This window comes from Sus scrofa, chromosome 12 (assembly GCF_054392235.1).
Source record: "Sus scrofa isolate SSC_HxYL_T2T_F1_AM1 chromosome 12, Sscrofa_HxYL_maternal_Yorkshire_Landrace_v2.0, whole genome shotgun sequence".
Taxonomy (NCBI): Eukaryota; Metazoa; Chordata; class Mammalia; order Artiodactyla; family Suidae; genus Sus; species Sus scrofa.
Window position 1 is genome coordinate 49,524,648 of NC_139394.1, and position 16,721 is coordinate 49,541,368.

A 16,721-nucleotide genomic window follows, 5' to 3' on the forward strand; every position below is an offset into this window, starting at 1 on the left:
CCAATTCAAAAATTCAGAGACTAAGTTTCAGAGTTTAAAAAGCCCAGTCTCAGGCAAAGCAGCACATTTTCCCTATGCCTGAGGTTTCTGGTAAACAATTTTGGCTTTATTAAACAAATGATAATAAAGAGCTTACAAAATTCTCACTCACTAGAGGAACCACCTTTCTTAGTTAACACTAACTTCACTATAGAGGTAAAACATTAACCCACATTTTATTTATTTTTCTTCCTTTTTTTGGCCACGCCCACAGCATTCAGAGGTTCTGGGACCAGGGACTGAACCTAGGCCACAGCAGTGACCTGAACCATAGCAGTGACAACACCCGATCCTTAACCCACTACATCACCAGGAACTGTTTAACTCAAATTTTAAACCAAGAAGTCTACTATTCAGTCTTAGTATCTATCAAATGAGCACAATAAAAAATGTAAACAACAGGGACTAACTGGGTACGCAAATACAACCCGTTCGAATACAAATCTCTTCTGTGCTCAAGAACAACACAGGAAACTTGACAGATTTTTTCTTTCCAGGTGGATTACACCTATTAGGCTGCAAAGGCTAAAAACCACAGACCCTTCCTGCTAGTATTAGTCACTTCATAACAAAAATTTTAAGCCAAAGCTTCCTTCCGGATAATCGTTTTTGTCCCTGCAACACTGCAAGCCAAGATGGGGTGCCCTCCTGGGCAAAAGAACCCTGTGAATGGTAATGAGAGTTTCATACATAACTTCTGACCACAGACTTAATTTGCCCAGTATCACTTATCTGTCTAATAAGTGTTCCAAAACCAGCAATTAGTACAAATATAAAGCAGGCACTATTCCACCAACCGAGAGAGAGAATGTAAGTGGAACTGTGCAGAGTGCTTATGGAAAACCTCTTTTTTAAAACAACAACAACAACAACAACAAACCCAGAGAGCTAAAAAAGGCAACGCAAAAACGGGTGGGAACAAATACAACAGCCCCTCTCCTTCCCGCTCTCTCTCCAGCCATCTCCTCTCACCAAGGTCTGCTTTAGTATACTGCTGCTGAACAACAGAACAAGACTCATTAGAACAAGATGCAATCGGGGTACCGGCGCAAAGGTGGGATTATTTTTTTGTGGAGGGCGGTGGAGATTTCTCCAGGCAGAAGCTGGAGTGTAAACTCTGCTTGGCCGGATTGTTCTGGGCTGAACTGCAGAGGAGGATCAAGCAACGGGCGACCAACCCTAGTCCTTCCCTCCCTCTTCAGTCTCTCCCCTCCCCTCGCTTTCAGTCGGGGAGGGGGTGGGAAGCGCACAGCTTTCCAGCTCTCCGCTCCTTAAAACGCTCTCGCGGAGCCACCGCACATAATCCTGCCCCGGCAGCAGAGAATTTTGCAGCGAAGGGTTCGCCGATCCGGAGCGGAGAAGTGAAATCCGCGCCCAAGGGCAATTTTAATTGTCTAACCCGGCCCGATTTCCTAAGAGGCGGCAGCGCGGGGAGGGGAGGGAAGAGGGAGGCAGCTCCGAGAGGCAACAGGGGGCAAGCGGCGGCAGAGAAAGGGGACCAAAGCGGCAAGATCTCAGCCCCGGCCCCGGAGAAGCTTCTGCAGAAAGGACTCCGAGGCTACCACCACCGTTCCCCGGGAGACGTTTGAAAATCATATATGCAGCCAAAATGGCGCTGAGAATAAAAATATAATTTAAAGGCAGGTCGCCATATTGTAAACAGAGAGGCACAGAAGAGGCGGACTCGAGAGACACCCTCCATGATTTCTTCCACGGCCCAGAGCGCCCGGGCGCCGGGTCCGGCGGGCCTGGACCAGGGCGGCCAAGGGCTCCTGCGCACCCACCCCGAGGACAGCCCAGCCCGGCAGCAGCCCGAGGGCGGCGGGCGCGCGGGCAGGAGAGCGGCGCAGGGCCCGGAGCTCCTCCCCTTCCTCCCCCGCCACCGCCGGCCGAGCCCTGCCGGCTCGGTCCCGGCTCCCCAGCGACTTCCAATCCCAGATGGGGCTCTCCTCACTCCTCCCAACCCCCACCTCGGGGTCCGGACCCACCGCTGCTCCTCCCCCTCGAACGGCCGGATCCGGGCAGCACCTGGGGGCGGGGAGGCGCTCGCCCCAGCGGCTGCAGAAAGTCAGCTAGCGGCTGCAAACGCCCGTTATTTCGGCAGGCTGGGGTAGGCCGGGTGAAGGAATGTGCCGAGAAGGGTCCTTCAAGGGGCTACAGAGGGGTCCCCAGACCTTACCAGCACTGGAGGTGGAAGGCGGCCGGGCAGTGATCACAGCACAGGAGATCCCCCCCTTCTTTGCAGCTATCGCAGCTGTCGTGGTTGGTGGCCCTGCCGCTTCTCCGGGGCTCCTTCTCTGGCTTCCGACTCCGCTTTTCTGCCTCGTCCGCCTTGGGGGGAGCCAGCAGAGCCTGGATTTGCTGCACACACATACAAATGGCGTGTGTGCACACTCGGAGCTCCCGGGCGGTCCGTCGCCCCCCCGGCGCAGCTTCTCTGTCACCCACCCTTCTCCCCCCTTTTGTCCTTCTTCCTCCCATCCAGGCTGCTCCCAGAACCTCTCAGCCCCCGGAACAGGGGGAGCCCACCCTAACCGCGTTCCTGCAGCACAACAACGAGAACGGCTTCTTCCAAATGGGGAGGATCAGGGTAGGGGGGATGGGGAGAGGGTGTGCGGTTCCCTTCTCGCCACTTCCTTGTATGGACAGTGGGGGACTCCAAAGCCAGGCTCGGGAGAGGCCTGAAGCTCGGTACCCGGACGTGCTGGGGGAAGCACAAAGGGGCCGACAAGAAGGGGGTGGGGAGGCCCGCCGGTGCAACGCGATGGAGTGGGTTGGCGCTTCGGGAGAGCGAATCGAGGGCGGCGGGTAGGTGAAACTGCTGCAAACGTCCTCGGCGGCTGAGCTCAGCCCCCCGAGTTGCAAAGATGGGAGGGAGCGTCTGGGTGAGAAGAGCCCCCCCCCTTCCCCGGCCCTCTTGCGCTGCGAGCTCAGGACCGGCTTTGTGGGGCGGAGGGCGGAGGTTCTCTACTGGCGCTAGGGAAAAGAAATGAGGAGGGCCACTCTTACCTCCATCAGCCCCCCCGACGTGTCCAAGTCGTACACGATCGTCTTGGTCTCCATTTTCTCCCACATTCATCCACCTCCCGGGCTGGGCGCTCTCTGCTCCGGCCCCCCCAACCCCGGGGGGAGGGGGGTAGCGGGGGGAGGGGGCGCTCCTGACCCCGGCCCCCCTTCTTTTTTACCAACACGGGTCCCGACTTCTTCGCCCTGGCTCCCCCCCACCCCCCGGCCCCCAGTCCCCGGGACGACAGCGTCCTCCCCACGGGCCGTGAGGGGGGAGCGGCCCCTCAGCCCCGGCCCGGCGGCTGGCTGCACGGTGGGTCCCGGCTCCGGGGGTCAGGCCTCGGCGGGGCCTAGTCCCACAGGCTAAAGCCGGCGCTGGCGACCGCTGGTCCGGCCGGGAAGGCTGGCGGGCGCTGCCATCCCGGGGCTGGGGGGATCGGAGGGGGGGTGAGAGGTTAGGTGAGGTTGTGGTACGTGAGGTGACTGCGGGGAGGGTGATGGGGGGTGGTCCCCGGGCTCCGCCTCTCGCCGCTGCCGCCGTCTGCGTCCCGGCTGCCGCGCACTTGGCGCAAACTTACCGCGAGCGCCCGCAAAGCCACCCGCGCAGGCGCCCCGGGATCGCCGCTCGCCGCGCGCAACCGCAGTGACAGCCGGCGGCCGGGCTCCCGCGCAGCCGCAGTGAGGGGGTACCCCCCAGCGCGCAGCCGCGCTGGCATTCGTCTGGAGCACCGAAGCCCCGCCTTTCTGCCCTGCGCCAGCGTACTGAGGTAAAAGGGCGGGACCTGGGCGAGCTGGTAAGGGTCATAGCGCAGCCGCAGGAACAGGAGGACCCTTCATCCATTGGAGTTTGTGAATAGCCCAAGAGCACCCGGTTCCCGCGCAGGCGTGTTAAGGATGCTCCCCTCTCGCCCCACAACAACGCAGCCGGCTCCCGCGCAGGCGTGTTGTTACCTGTAGGCCCTCACAAGAGTGCTTATACTTTCGCCATTTTGGTAATGATATATAGGCTATCGTGTCCTTGGAGTCCTTAGGCATGAACAGAAAGGAGCAAAGTGTAGTGCTGGCTGGACTGATAGGCCGTACTCCTAAGGATGTCGTACTGGACTGTCAGGTTCCAGCGTCAGGTGTGGCTGGACCAGGCGCCATATTGGTAAAGATAAAAGAAAAGCCATTGCAACGGAAAACGATGTTTTCGGTGTCGGGTTGGATGGCTACTGTTCCCAATTCCCTCCCGATCCCGACAGTAAATTTTAGCTTGAGCATGCTTGCCTTTGCTAGTGATGGCACCATGGAGAGCTCCGCGTACCCGTTACGACTTGACCACTATCTCTGAGAACCACTCTCCGAAAGGAAGCCAAAAGCGAAGTTTGTAATGCTGACAACGCCCAGCTACCTGCCTACTGTGGACTTCAATTCCCAGTTTGCAACGCGCAAAGGGGCCAAAGGGCGAACGGGAGCGCATTGCACCCTGGAAGCAAGAATCGCGATGGGTCTGGTGGATTGTGGGAGCCGTAGTTCCATGTGCGTGCGATGCAGTGTGCAGTAGGATGAACTGGGGGAAGAGTGATTTGCCTGCCCGGAAGAGATACTTTTTATAGCTTCAGTGTGGTATGCTGGGATTTGTAGTCTGAAGGCCTCACTGAAATTCTGGGCAGGACTTCAGCTCCCTCCTCTGTGATCGCCCCTCCCCTTGGTCTCATCTTCGGAGATGGCCTGTTGTCTCTGCCTGACTGTTGATGGAGCGAAGGAGAAGGGAGTGGCATCATTGTGCCTGACACTAGGCATTTAGTTGGCGTTTTTACCAGATATCCTGGGCAGGTAGCCTGGTTCACTTTTGATGTTAAGGTATCCTTAGCATTCTCAGAAACCTAAAACTGGAAAGGGTTTAAAGAGCATCTGTATTAATCCCCTCATTTCCAGAGGCACAGAGAAGAGTAGTGATTTGCATATTTCACATAATGCATTTATGGCAGACCTAGGAATGAAAAAGATTTGATTCCCAAGTTAGGACACTATCTATCTGCCTGTGAGGAGATGCTGCTTCTTTTGGGATGGTAAAGTGGATAGGGTAAGGATGTCCATATGTGGTCTTAGGTTTCTGTTTCTCTGACTTTCCTAATGATCCTGTTGGTGCCTGGAAAGAACACTAAGGTCCTGGGCCTTATTGATCAAAGGATATGTAGATCGGCCCTTTCTGTCCTCTACCAGCCTCAGCAAACAAGAATTTTTTTGTCTTTTAGGGCGGCACTCCCAGCATGTGGAAGTTCCCAGTCTAGGGGTAAAATTGGAGCTGTTGCCACTGGCCTACACCACAGCTACAGCAATGTGGGATCTGAATCCTACACTGCAGCTCCCAGCAAGACTGGATCCTTAACCCAGTGAGCAGGGCCAGGGATCAAACTTGCATCCTCATGGATGCTAGTCGGGTTCGTTACCACTGAGCCACAATGAGAGCTCCCAAACAAGACTCAATGATTGTGGGCCAGAGATGTGGCCCTCAGAGAGAGAGGAGGGGAGAGCTAGAAGTATGAAAGTGGCTGAACCTCATCCCTTCTGAGGCTGTATTTCACACCCTCACAAATGGATACATCATGTGCCCTCACCGCCCTGGCTTCCTTCCTATTGCTCAGGGCCCAGCTGTGCTGCTGTGTCAGCCTGAAGGTATTGTGGGGCAGATAAGTAAGCCAGTGGCACATGCCCAATGAGCAAGGCCTTGCTTTGATCAATACCATCATTGCAGTTAAGAACAGAAATAGGCATTAGTGGGCTAATGAGGAAAGTAACACTTGATCTGTTGACAAGTGCCAGAGAAACTAATCACATCACACACCTTCCTCTTAGAACTTGGAGGGTAAGGTCCCATTGGGGCCAGTAGTTGTGCCACCTTGGAGAGCTCCAGCCCTGGCTATTCAAGGAGGATAAAGGGAGAACAAGCAGATGGGATACAGATGCCTTAGGAAGTGACCTCTTGTGGCTAATTTAGGCACTGCATTCTGATGGACTGGAGCCTCACCTCTTCAAGATGGCTTGTGGTAGAACCAGGAGGTGGGCGGCCATGAGTGGTCAAGCCATGAGTGGTCAAAACTTCCCTGTTGGAAGACTGTAGAAGTCCTGGTAGCTGATACTATTTCCTTCAGGGTTTTTGTCTTCTGGCTTCTTAGTGTCCATAACTCCTTGTTGCCTGCCTCTTGCTCTTATTCTGAAGAGCAACCATGCAGAGCACACCTCTTAGCATGGATGTGCTGGGGACCAAGACTGGGCAAACACATCTAAAAAGGTGCTGGGGGCCATAAGGAAGAGGCATAGAGGCTGAGAAGGACCAAACATGGCAAAATTAGGTAGATCCTCTTCAGCCACCTCCACGTCTTTCTGGAGCCCATGGATACTCCTTTTACTAAAATAGGAGCCAAGCCCTTACAGTGCATTGCTTCTGTGCCTAACATCCTGGATGTTCCCTGCGGCCAAGACGAACTAGGGCCTCATATTCAGAGGTTCAGTCTCTGATTTCTCTTCCAATTTCCTAAGCCTTGTTAGCTGGGAAGGAAGTAAAAGGAGAGAGGCATCAGCTTCCTGGGCTTTTTTTTTTTTTTTTTTTTGTCTTTTTAGCTATTTCTTGGGCCGCTCCCACGGCATATGGAAGTTCCCAGGCTAGGGGTCCAATCGGAGCTGTAGCCACCGGCCTATGCCAGAGCCACAGCAACGCGGGATCCGAGCCACGTCTGCAACCTACACCACAGCTCACAGCAACGCCAGATCGTTAACCCACTGAGCAAGGGCAGGGACCGAACCCGCAACCTCATGGTTCCTAGTCGGATTCGTTAACCACTGCGCCACGACGGGAACTCCTTCCTGGGCTTTTTTAGCAATACAGTGGCTTTGAGGAGGGCCTGGGGGATGTGTGCCAGTCTGTAGTTCTAGACCTAGAAAAGAGGAGGAAATGAAGCATTTGGATGGATGAGCATTGTGGTCCTAGGTTCCCACACCCCTGTGGCACCAGCCGTGGAGGCCTCTCATTTCGCATGCCATCCATTGCACTGACCTTTTTGGGAGAGTAGTCTCTGAAGCATTGGTGTGTAACTTTTTTTGATAAAATCTAGTGATAATCAGTTGGTAGGTCCAGCATGCCTTCTGGTTCTAAAATCCACATCCTATTTATCTTCCACTGCCTTTCCCTCCAAGAAAGCATCATCTACCAGGCCATTGCTTTTTTTTTTTTTTTTTTTTTTTCAAAAACACCATTTTAATAAGGAAACAACAGAAATAGAAGATTGTTCTCTGGCTGGAGCCCAGACCCCATATAATACATTCCATGTACAAAGTGGCCTGCAGCCAGCTCCTGGGCCTCTCCCTGGGACTCTCTGATCCCCTGTTCCATGTCAAACTTCTGGGCCCTTGAACTTCTGCTCCTCTCCAGAATATGCCCACCCACTCCCCTTATCCCAAAATACAGTGGCCAGGAGGAAAGCCTGACAAGTGGCTGGGGTTGGAGGAGCAGCCGGTGGGAAAGAGGGTGTTTTTAACAACCCCACTGACATCAGGAGAAGGTCTCCCTCTCTTCAGGGTGTAGGGCTGCCAGGGAAGCAGTGGGGTATCCTGCTTTGGTGTGGAGCATGAATGATGAGGCCTAGGGAAGCCCAACCTGAGCTCGGGTAACGTCCCTAAACCCCTTAGGATCACTTAGAATTATCGTTTCCACCAGGAAGGGACAGAGGGCAGAACTGTCCATTACTGGGGACTTAGAGAAAGACTAAAGCCCTCCTCAAGGGGCTGATGTCAGCATGCCAGGACTACCCAGAAGTCACTGTTAAGAACAGTTTGGGTCACTGGTGATGGCCCTGTGAGGAGCACCCTGGCACAATTTCCACCACTGTCAAGTTAACCCTGCTGCAGGATGCTACGTGCCAGGGCTGGATGGTGGTCAGATGGAGAGAGGTGTTCTGGCTCTGCCTGTAAATTCCAGGCTAGAGATCCAGGGCATGAAAAGGGCTCAGGAGAATGCTGGTTCTTGATGCATGTGCTCCTGCTGTGTTCTGCCTCGAGGCAGATGCCCCTGACTTGGACCCAAGGAAAGGCCCTAAGTGGGCAGTGGTGCCAAGAAAATAGGCCCTGGTGGGCATTGCAGGCGGGAAGGGCACAACTTCTGGAGGGATTGGTGGCATCTCTTCCCAGTGGTATGTACAGGAGGTGGAGGGGCAGCAGGAAGCTGGGAGCTCTGCTGCTGGGCTGTGATGCAGGGCTGAGCTGGCTTCCCCAGGCTGCCCCACCTAGATGGAGACTTCATATTCTTTCGTCTCCTGCAAAGGAAAGAGACTGCTGGGAGTTGGAAACTTGTATAAGGTTTGCCAGCCCATAATCCACCTTCCCAAGGGAAAGGGGAAGAGAGAGAGGTCTTGGCATGACCCTCAGGGGGACCTGCCCAAGGGAGCATAGAATTGGGTCCTGATGAGGGTGTTAAGCCTGGCACAGATACTTACTCCAGTTTCATAAGTCGGATTGTCAAATGCTGACTCCACGGTGATGCGGTCATAAGGGCGGGGTCGTGTTCGGGGCAGCTGCAGGGGGCTTTTCCCCTGGAGCCTGTGGGTCAGAGAAGCCTGTGAGTCAGGAGTGCTGGGCAGGAGTGATTCAGGTATGTAGGGCAAGATGGGAAGCCAGACCTACCTGGAGAAGTAGAGGTACACTCCTCCGGCCAAGAGCGCCATTGCCACCAGCGGCAAGAAGATGGCAGCTGCAATGTGAGCAGCATCTAGGGTGCTGGAGGCAGCAGGCGCCTTGGCAACTGAAAACAGAGGACGGGATTGGGGCAGAGGTCCCTGTTGCCTGGACCCCACTTCCCATCTCTGCCTAGGGGCATCCAGCCACCAGCTCCCTCTAGCTGGCTGGGGGCAGGGAAGGAGCTTTTTGCCCTGCTAGCCCCAGACCTCTCTCCTTCTCTGCCCTCCCTCCTTAGGGAACCCATGGCCTGGGAGCTGTGAAAACAAAGGGCAGGGAGATTATTTCCCTGGCCCTCAAGGTTGGGGGCTCACCATCCAGGCTGCGGCCGCTGTAGAACCCATCCAGAGAGGCTGGAACAAGAGGGGAGGGCCAAGGGCAGTGGGTGAGCCCAAGGAGCCAAACCACTAAGGCAGGGAGCAGGCTGATCATGGGAAGGATTTGTCCAAGGAGCGCCCACCCCAGAATTCGTCTTAGTGTCACCAGGTCAGAAGGGCCTGGCAGAGACTGGGGAGACCAAGGGTAACGTAAAGGGGGTTCTGGTTCTCAACATTTGACATCTATGCCAGAGCAGCCCTGTGGGCCCTGCAGGGACTCAGGGGTGGCAGAGCACTCACCAGCCCTGCAGATGGGTGGGGGGTCACTCCAATGTGAGGGGTGTCCGGGCACACACTTGATGCTGGCCTGTCCTTTCAGTACGTAGCCAGGGGCACATGAGAAGTGAACAGTAGCCCCTGCTGGGTGCAACTGCTTCTCAGGACTGCGGGCACCATTCTCAGGAGCGCTGAGGCCATGGCATGGCTTGAGCTGTTCCACTGCAAAGCAGGCAGAGTCGAGTGAAGGGGCCAGGCCCCTAGCCTTCAGAGGCAGCATCTTCCCCTCCTACCCACTGGACACTTACGGAGACATTTGGGGGCCCGGTCGCTCCACTTGGGGCTGCTGGCTTGGCGGTCATGGCAGGTGAGGATGGCACTACCCGTCAGCACAAAACCCTGGTCGCAGATGTACTGCACGGTGGCCCCCACGGGAAACTTGGGGCTAGATATGAGACGTCGGCTATGCTCTACGTCCCCAGGGTCATGGCAGGAGGTCACTATGGGTGGGGGTTGATGGGGGGGAAGTAGCCCAAGTAGAACTCAACAGAAGCCAGTCCACACTGGCTTTGTTCCAACCCTTTTGTGGCATATGGCTTCACCCCCTGTTTATCTGCCCCCTACTCTGCTGGTATATCCCCTCATTAGTCCCCTTCCCATCTGTCAGAGTCAGCAAACTGATTGGCTGTATACCAGGAACAAAATACTTGGAGTACTTGGTGGATAACCCCTATGAGAAAGTATGATACCGTTTCACAGGTGAGGAAACTGATGCTATGGATACCAGCTAATAACATCTTGAGTTTGGGTCAGAATCCAGGAGAGAGGCTTCTAGGTTGCATTGGGAGGAGAATATGGGGAACAGGTACACTCACCCCTCTGGCAGGAGGGCAAGTCCTCGCTCCAGGTTAGGTCCCACTGGCACATAAGGACACTGGATCCCACCACCTGGTAGCCAGGGTAGCACTGGTAAGTGACGACAGTGCCATGTACCAGCTCAGGCTGCGACGGGCTCTTCCAGCCATTGGGGATCTCAGGCAGCTCTGGACACGTGTCATTACGGGGCACCTCTGGGGGCACAATAGCAGTAAGATGCAGGCCCTCGGCCAGCACCAAAGCGACTGTGATAGCTCCCCTCACCCTGAGTGCACTCTGGCTCCTGCCAGTTTGTCTGAGGCCTAACCTGGCCTGGGCAGGCTCACGTGCTTTCCCACTCAAGGGCCCTTCCTTGACTGTCCTTGACATCATCTGTCCCCGAGATTCCAGGGTTGTCACCTAAGCTTTGGCCTTACTTCCAAAACCATGTTGGCCATTTCCTCAGTCCTGAGAGAGGGGCCCGGTAGATTGGGAAAATCGTCATTTCTATTAAAAGGTTACCAGAAAGTTAGAAATGAACACCTTTCCTCAGTTCCCTATTTCTTTTTCTTTTTTTAGAGCTGCACCCATGGGCATATGGAGGTTCCCAGGCTAGGGGTCAAATCAGAGCTACAGCTGCTGGCCTACGCCAGAGCCACAGCAGCACCAGATCCGAGCTGTGTCTGCGACCTACACCACAGCTCACGGCAACGCCGGATCCTTAACCCACTGAACGAGGCCAGAGATCGAACCCACATCCTCATGGATCCAAGTCGGATTCATTTCCGCTGTGCCACAACGGGAACGCCTCATGTCCCTATTTCTGTTTTGCAATTCTTCCTACCCAAATCTCTCTTGCTGCAACAGAGGCTCCTTTCTTCTCACTGAGCCCTCAGGGAAGATGGAGAACAAGATTAGCGTCCTGCAGGTGACACCTGGAATTCCCCACTTTCCCTCATCAGATAAGAGAGCGCTCAGGGAGTTCCTGTCGTGGCTCAGTGGTTGGCGAATCCGACTAGGAACCATGAGGTTGCGGGTTCAATCCCTGGCCTCGCTCAGTGGGTTAAGGATCTGGCATTGCCGTGAGCTGTGGTGTAGGTCGCAGATGCGGCTCGGATCCTGCGTTGCTGTGGCTCTGGTGTAGGCCAGCAGCTACAGCTCTGATTAGACCCCTAGCCTGGGAACCTCCATGTGCCGTGAGAGCAGCCTAAGAAATGGCAAAAAGACAAAAAGACAAAAAAAAAAAAAAAAAAAAGAGCGCTCAGGCTCCTCACTGCTCTGACCTCTCTGACTTGCCATGGTTCAGGGTCTGCATCTGGCATTAGGGCAGGACAGGGGCAAGCTCACCAAAGAAGTGGATGACGAAGCCCTGCTGGTAGCCCAACACCGAGGCCCCGGGGTCTGACTGGAACTGTATGGTGACGTCGGCCATGGATGTAAAGAGCTTGAAGTGGTCTCGGGGCCCAGAGTACTGGCCCAGGACCCGGGCTGTCAGGTCATCTCCATCATAGAAGGTAAGCACATCACCAGGGCCTATGCGCAGCCTGTAGAGGAGGAGTGTCAGGGAGGGCAGGCCTGGGGACCCCAGGATGGACCGGGCAAGAGATGTCCCCAGAGCTCAGGAGCTGGCTTGGCTGAGCCCTGAGGGCACTTACACTCGGACGTCCAGCATGATGCGCTTGTCCTCCTCCACGTGCACGCCCCAGATGCAGTCCTGCCCACGGCCATAGGGCTCCGGCCAGTTGGGGGAGAGCACCACGCCGGCCGAGTCTGTGATCTCCCCACTGCACACGGCTGGAAGGCAGGGGAGGCCCAGGAGGCACGTCCCCTCCGCACCCCCCCACCCCCGGCCAGTGCCATGTCCTGGAGCTGCCGCCTGCCCGCAGGAGTGCCTCCCCACCGCTAAGAGCCCCTGCCTCCTCCTGGGGGGTGGGGGAAGCTTGAACCACATGTCACAGGGCCCCCGTGGTCCCAGGCCCTGTGGCTGGCTCCCTGGAACCCACCCTGCTCCCTGTCCCTGCCCAGCCCACCCACCAGTGCCTACTGACCTCGGCAGGCGGGCTCTGTCTCATTCCACTGGGGGTCGTGGGGGTCAACGCACTCAATGATGATGGAGCCCTGCTCCAGGGTGTAGCCAGGGTCGCAGCTGAACTCCACGGTGGTACCCACAGGGTAAGAGGGTGCGCTGCTGCTGAAGTTGCCGTATTTGACAAAGGGCTCATAGCAATGGCCTTGCTGGAAGGCTGTAAACCACAGGGCCCAGCCCAGCTCAGCCTCCACTGGGGCAAATACAGAGGGCAGTTGTCCTCCTACTTCCTCCCCAGGCCTTTGTCTGCCTGCCTGCCGATGTACGTCCAAAGCTTGAAGCGGGAGTCAGGGACAGCCAAGAGCATCCATCCTTGATTATGCTCAGAAGGCCATCTTGATCACCATTATATTCCCAGTGCCTGGTTTGTGCTTAGTACACAGGGGGCGCTCAATAAATGTTTTTTGAATAAATTAATGCATGCGTGCATGAGGTGCTAGAATGAATCTTGCAGCAATTCTCCTTCCTTAAGGGTTGGGCCCATTTTTGTTCTTCAAGGTCTAGAGAATGCATTCTTTTGGACTAGACGGCCTGGGTTCAGCCAGGGATCTCTGTGAAGATGGGGTAGGAATCCTGCACTTGAGGGGAGGGGTAGGCAGAGGAGACCTGGGTGCCAGGCGAGCAAGGGTTAAGGTGGAAGGAGTGAGGATGGAATGGAGGCAGGGGGCAGGGTGTGAGAACAGACCCTAGGGCTCAAGACCCCGCCCCAGCCCCTGGCTTAGGCCCCGGCAGGCTCACCCTCATAGCGCAGGGCCATGCCTGCAGCTGCCCCACTGCTGTCAGTACTGAGTTCCACAAAGAAGTGTCGGCCCGAGCTGAGCAGGCCCTCAATGGGCAGGTACTCCACCTCGTAGGAATCATACACAGGCGGGGCCTCCACGTTGTCCCCGTTGCGGATGATGAGCCTGGGCCGGGAGAGCAGCAGCTGCGTGGCTGGTCGCTGAGTTGGGTGGGGTGTGGGCCCAGGCTTGGGTACCATCCCTTCGGCAGCATGTTACCAGGTCAGGCTCTCCTGTCCCACCAGGATATCCCCTCACCTGTCATCATCCTCTGCCAGGGAAACCTTCTCAAAGTGCAAGTGTAGCCGCTGGCTTTCAGGAGCCTCAAGCAGCCAGTGGCAGGTGAGGTTGTTGCTGTAGTTGCCCGGGAAGCCGGGAGAGACGATGCGGCCAGTGGTGGCGTTGCGGATCACTCCACCGCAGGCAGCTGCGAGACAGGGGCAGGACTGTGGGCTGAGCCCGGCCGCAGCCTAGACAGCCCTGCAAGCCTCCCTGCCCATCCCAGCTCCGTGCCTTCTGCACAGGGTAGCAGGGATCTTGCCTTCACGGCCCAAAGGTCAGTCCTTTGCCCCTGTGACCCTGCAGTTCCAGGCAGTCTGCCTCCTTCCTAACCCTTCCCACTGTTCGTGTGCAACTCCCTTGACTGTGGTAGATCCGCCACTGCCTGGCTGGGTGGCCCTGGGTAAGTCACTTTCCCTCTCTGCTGACTCCTCTGGGAAGCCGTCCCTGACTCCCTCCCCGGTGGACTTGATTAACGCCCCTTACCCAGGGCTCCAACCTCCTTGGGTGTATCTGCTTCCTCCACTTCATGCCGCTTTTCTTAAGCCAGTCATTACTGGATATGTCCCTGACCTGGGACCCTCTGGGGCAGGGGCCAGGTCTTTTCAGGCCAGGCACACAGTTGGTGTTGAATAAAATGAGTAAATGAATGTAACAAAGAGGATAGGACTAGATCAGGGATGACAAACACATGGTGTGCATGCCATCCACCTCCAGATCCTGTGCCCTTAGCAGACATCGCCAGCCAGGAGGCGGTCTTGAATGCTTCCTGAAACAGCAATACTACCACTGTCATTCCTGGCCGACCCCGAGGGCCTTTCCAGCACCCATGCCTGTGACCCTCGTCTTCTCTTTCCAAGCAGAGGCTGAGCAGTTTGCCATCCCCATCACTGACAGCTGCTGAGTTACTTGGCCACAAGCTCCTGGCAGTTAAATGGGGCCAGAGAAGGGGTCTCGCAATAGGACCGTGGCTGGTTCCAGGCAGTGCATTTCTCTCCTGGATACACAACTGCCAGCTCTCAGAAACCAGGCTGCCATGGCCAAAGCCCAGTGCGTTTGGCTCCAAGTGTTCAAGACTGCAGAATATTTTAACTTAATAAGCCTCCCGGGGAGGGGGTGGTGGTTTCTTTTCTGCTTCTCTGCAGAGAGGGCAGGCTCAGCTTTCTGCTTGGTCTCAGAATGGGACTGCCCTTCAAATCTGACTGTGCCGCACCCTTCACTTAAATTCCTCAGTGGCTCCCTATTACCCTCAGGATAAAGTCCAAGCTCAAGATGATGCTCAAGCCCTTTATAAACCCTGTTCTCTCTTGACTCAGCTTCAGCCCTTCCCCATACACCACCCTCCTCTTCAGGCACCCCTCACCGCGTCCTCACTACGGCATATGGCTTCATGCCTCCACATCTTCGTAGGCGCTCTTCCAGGAATCCACTCCACTTCCCTAAGCTCTAAACATGCATGTAATGGGAAGCTTTCCTTTCGTCCTTCCTCTTTTTGGAGCAGCTCTCTCTCCCTTGGATCCCCACTGTGCCCTGAGTTCTCCCCATCACAGCACCATCTGCACTGAACTTCCTGAGCTGCTTTCCAGTCCTCCCACCAGACGTAGCTCCTTGTCTAGCTTATTCACCTCTGCTTATGGCTGGCACCGAAGAAGTTTATAGAATGAAACAAGTAGCAAAAACCCAAGCTGCCTTTCACACTGCAAACCAAACACTCCATCTCTCTTCTGCCAACAGCCCCTCTCCACCAGCAGCAATCTCAGACCTCCCCCCTGCCCCCGCCCCGATCACCCCGGACCAGAACCTGGGAGTCTTCTACTTTCCCTCTTTCCCTCATCAGTGTTCCTGGAACCTCATGCCTCTTCTTCATTCCTAAAGTCACTGTCTAAGTTCAAACCCGCTTGCCTGCCTGGCTGGCTGCGTAGCCTCCAGACACAGCCTGGCTGTCTCTCCTGAGGAATAGTTCTGAGCCCCCCCCCACTCCCTCTCCCAAAACTTCAACAGCTCCCCACCCAATATCCTGGCCTGACTTTCAAGGTCTTCCCACTGCCCCCTCCACATATCTCAGGCCTCAGCCAAGCCTGGCTATCTTCTGTGTCCCCCAAAACTCCCTCACTTTCTCACCTCTGCTCTGTGTCACTGCCCATGTTGTTCCCGCCATTGAAATGTCAGACCTTCATTGCCACTTCCCCCAGGAAGCCTCCCAAGTACTCAACTAAGAATGATTCCCCCCGCCCCCTGCCACCCCAACCGCCCAGGTCACTCTGCTTCAACACTGGTACCTTTTACTTCTGGCTCTGGAAGTTGGTGACCCATGTGCTTTCTTCCTCTCCCATTTGCTGGAACTATGGGCTCTTTGAGGGTCAGTCCCTATTTAAAAATTCAGTTCTATAGACCTGCAGTACCTCCATACAGTAAGGGCTCAATAAGTGCAGGTTGGGTGAATATTACTGAGGTGTGTGGCCATTTTCTGGCTTCCTTACGGAGAGCAAATGAAGGTGCCAGACAGTGACAGAGAGCAGGCATGAGCACCCCCACCCCCGCACTCTGTTTAGCACTGGCTGCCCCAGGCCACTCACCGATGCAGACAGGCTCCTGAGAATCCCAGAAGGGCCGGGTGGCATTGAGACAGGTAAGGAGCCTGGCACCCTTCAGCTGGTAGCCAGTGGCACAGTGGAAGCGGGCACTACCTCCTGGGTGGAGGCTAGTGACAGTCACAGCTCCATAAGCTGGATGTCGGGGAAAGTGACAGCTCAGGAGATAGGCTGCAGAGAGAGAATGGGTGATGTCCGTGTGTGAGTGTGGGGGCTGAGTCGTAGCCAGAGCAAAAGGGGCTCACCCCTGCCTGCCTAGAGGTGTCTCTTGGGGCCAGAGGAAGCATAAGAATTCCAGAAGAGACTCTGACCCCACTCCCTGGAAGGTGCCAGTGATATTTCCAGCAGCCTGGGCTGGTTAGAGAGATGGAAATTGGAGATTTGGGTTCTGCTCCAAGCTTTCTGACACTTTAGGCAAGTTACTTGGCCTGTCTGTGTCATGGTTTCATTTGTTAAATGAGTTTCAAAATGCCAGACCGCCTACAGGGCTGTTGAGAGAATAAATGAGATAGTATTTTATTCAGCTTGGTATCCTTGGAACCCAGCTGACAGTACATCTTCAAGAAATATTTATGGAATGACCTATAGATATGAAAGCACTTGAAATAGTGAAAAGCCTATACTGATGTAAAGTATTGATATTATTTTTCCTATGAGGGACAAATATGAATTACTGCAGGAAAGATTGAAGTCAGACAGTAAAAGCTTTCCAAGTATTCACTGAGAAATGCTAAAAAGCTTGATGGTAAGTGTGTGTATTTCTTTTTAAAACAGGATTGGG

The 16,721-nt window shown here is 55.2% G+C and overlaps 2 protein-coding genes and 1 long non-coding RNA gene across 39 annotated transcripts in view; 1 reads left to right on the forward strand and 2 right to left on the reverse strand.

Annotated features, from left to right (window-relative positions):
* Positions 1-4,440, reverse strand: part of PHF12 (PHD finger protein 12) — a 45,267-nt gene extending 40,827 nt beyond the window's left edge. For 7 of the 20 annotated variants that reach the window (XR_014821509.1, XR_014821504.1, XR_002337280.2 and 4 more), the window contains exons 1-2: positions 3,049-3,697; positions 2,219-2,400 (exon numbers count right to left, since the gene is read on the reverse strand). Coding sequence is in view for 4 of the 20 variants with exons in the window: in XM_021067491.2 (XP_020923150.2) it covers positions 2,219-2,400; positions 3,049-3,114 (248 nt within the window). In the remaining 16 variants the exon portion in view is untranslated. Of the gene's footprint in view, positions 1,906-2,218; positions 2,860-3,048 lie in introns of those variants that run through there. The other 13 variants (XM_084985456.1, XM_084985454.1, XM_084985462.1 and 10 more) reach the window with 8 other exon arrangements.
* LOC146398281 (uncharacterized) lies at positions 3,653-11,461 on the forward strand. Its single transcript, XR_014821675.1, has 3 exons — positions 3,653-5,315; positions 6,693-10,798; positions 11,382-11,461. It is a non-coding gene; the product is annotated as an uncharacterized LOC146398281 (long non-coding RNA).
* The window catches only part of SEZ6 (seizure related 6 homolog), a 101,764-nt gene continuing 92,288 nt past the window's right edge, over positions 7,246-16,721 (reverse strand). For 3 of the 18 annotated variants that reach the window (XM_084985472.1, XM_084985471.1, XM_084985466.1), the window contains 13 exons: positions 15,926-16,111; positions 13,329-13,497; positions 13,030-13,196; positions 12,254-12,448; positions 11,861-11,999; positions 11,553-11,749; positions 10,226-10,420; positions 9,659-9,850; positions 9,375-9,572; positions 9,072-9,110; positions 8,707-8,824; positions 8,520-8,622; positions 7,246-8,339 (listed from right to left, as the gene is read on the reverse strand). In XM_084985472.1, the coding sequence (XP_084841598.1) occupies positions 8,310-8,339; positions 8,520-8,622; positions 8,707-8,824; positions 9,072-9,110; positions 9,375-9,572; positions 9,659-9,850; positions 10,226-10,420; positions 11,553-11,749; positions 11,861-11,999; positions 12,254-12,448; positions 13,030-13,196; positions 13,329-13,497; positions 15,926-16,111 (1,928 nt within the window). In that variant the 3' untranslated portion in view covers positions 7,246-8,309. Of the gene's footprint in view, positions 8,356-8,432; positions 8,623-8,706; positions 8,825-9,071; positions 9,111-9,374; positions 9,573-9,658; positions 9,851-10,225; positions 10,421-11,552; positions 11,750-11,860; positions 12,000-12,253; positions 12,449-13,029; positions 13,197-13,328; positions 13,498-15,925; positions 16,112-16,721 lie in introns of those variants that run through there. The other 15 variants (XM_084985470.1, XM_084985469.1, XM_084985465.1 and 12 more) reach the window with 7 other exon arrangements.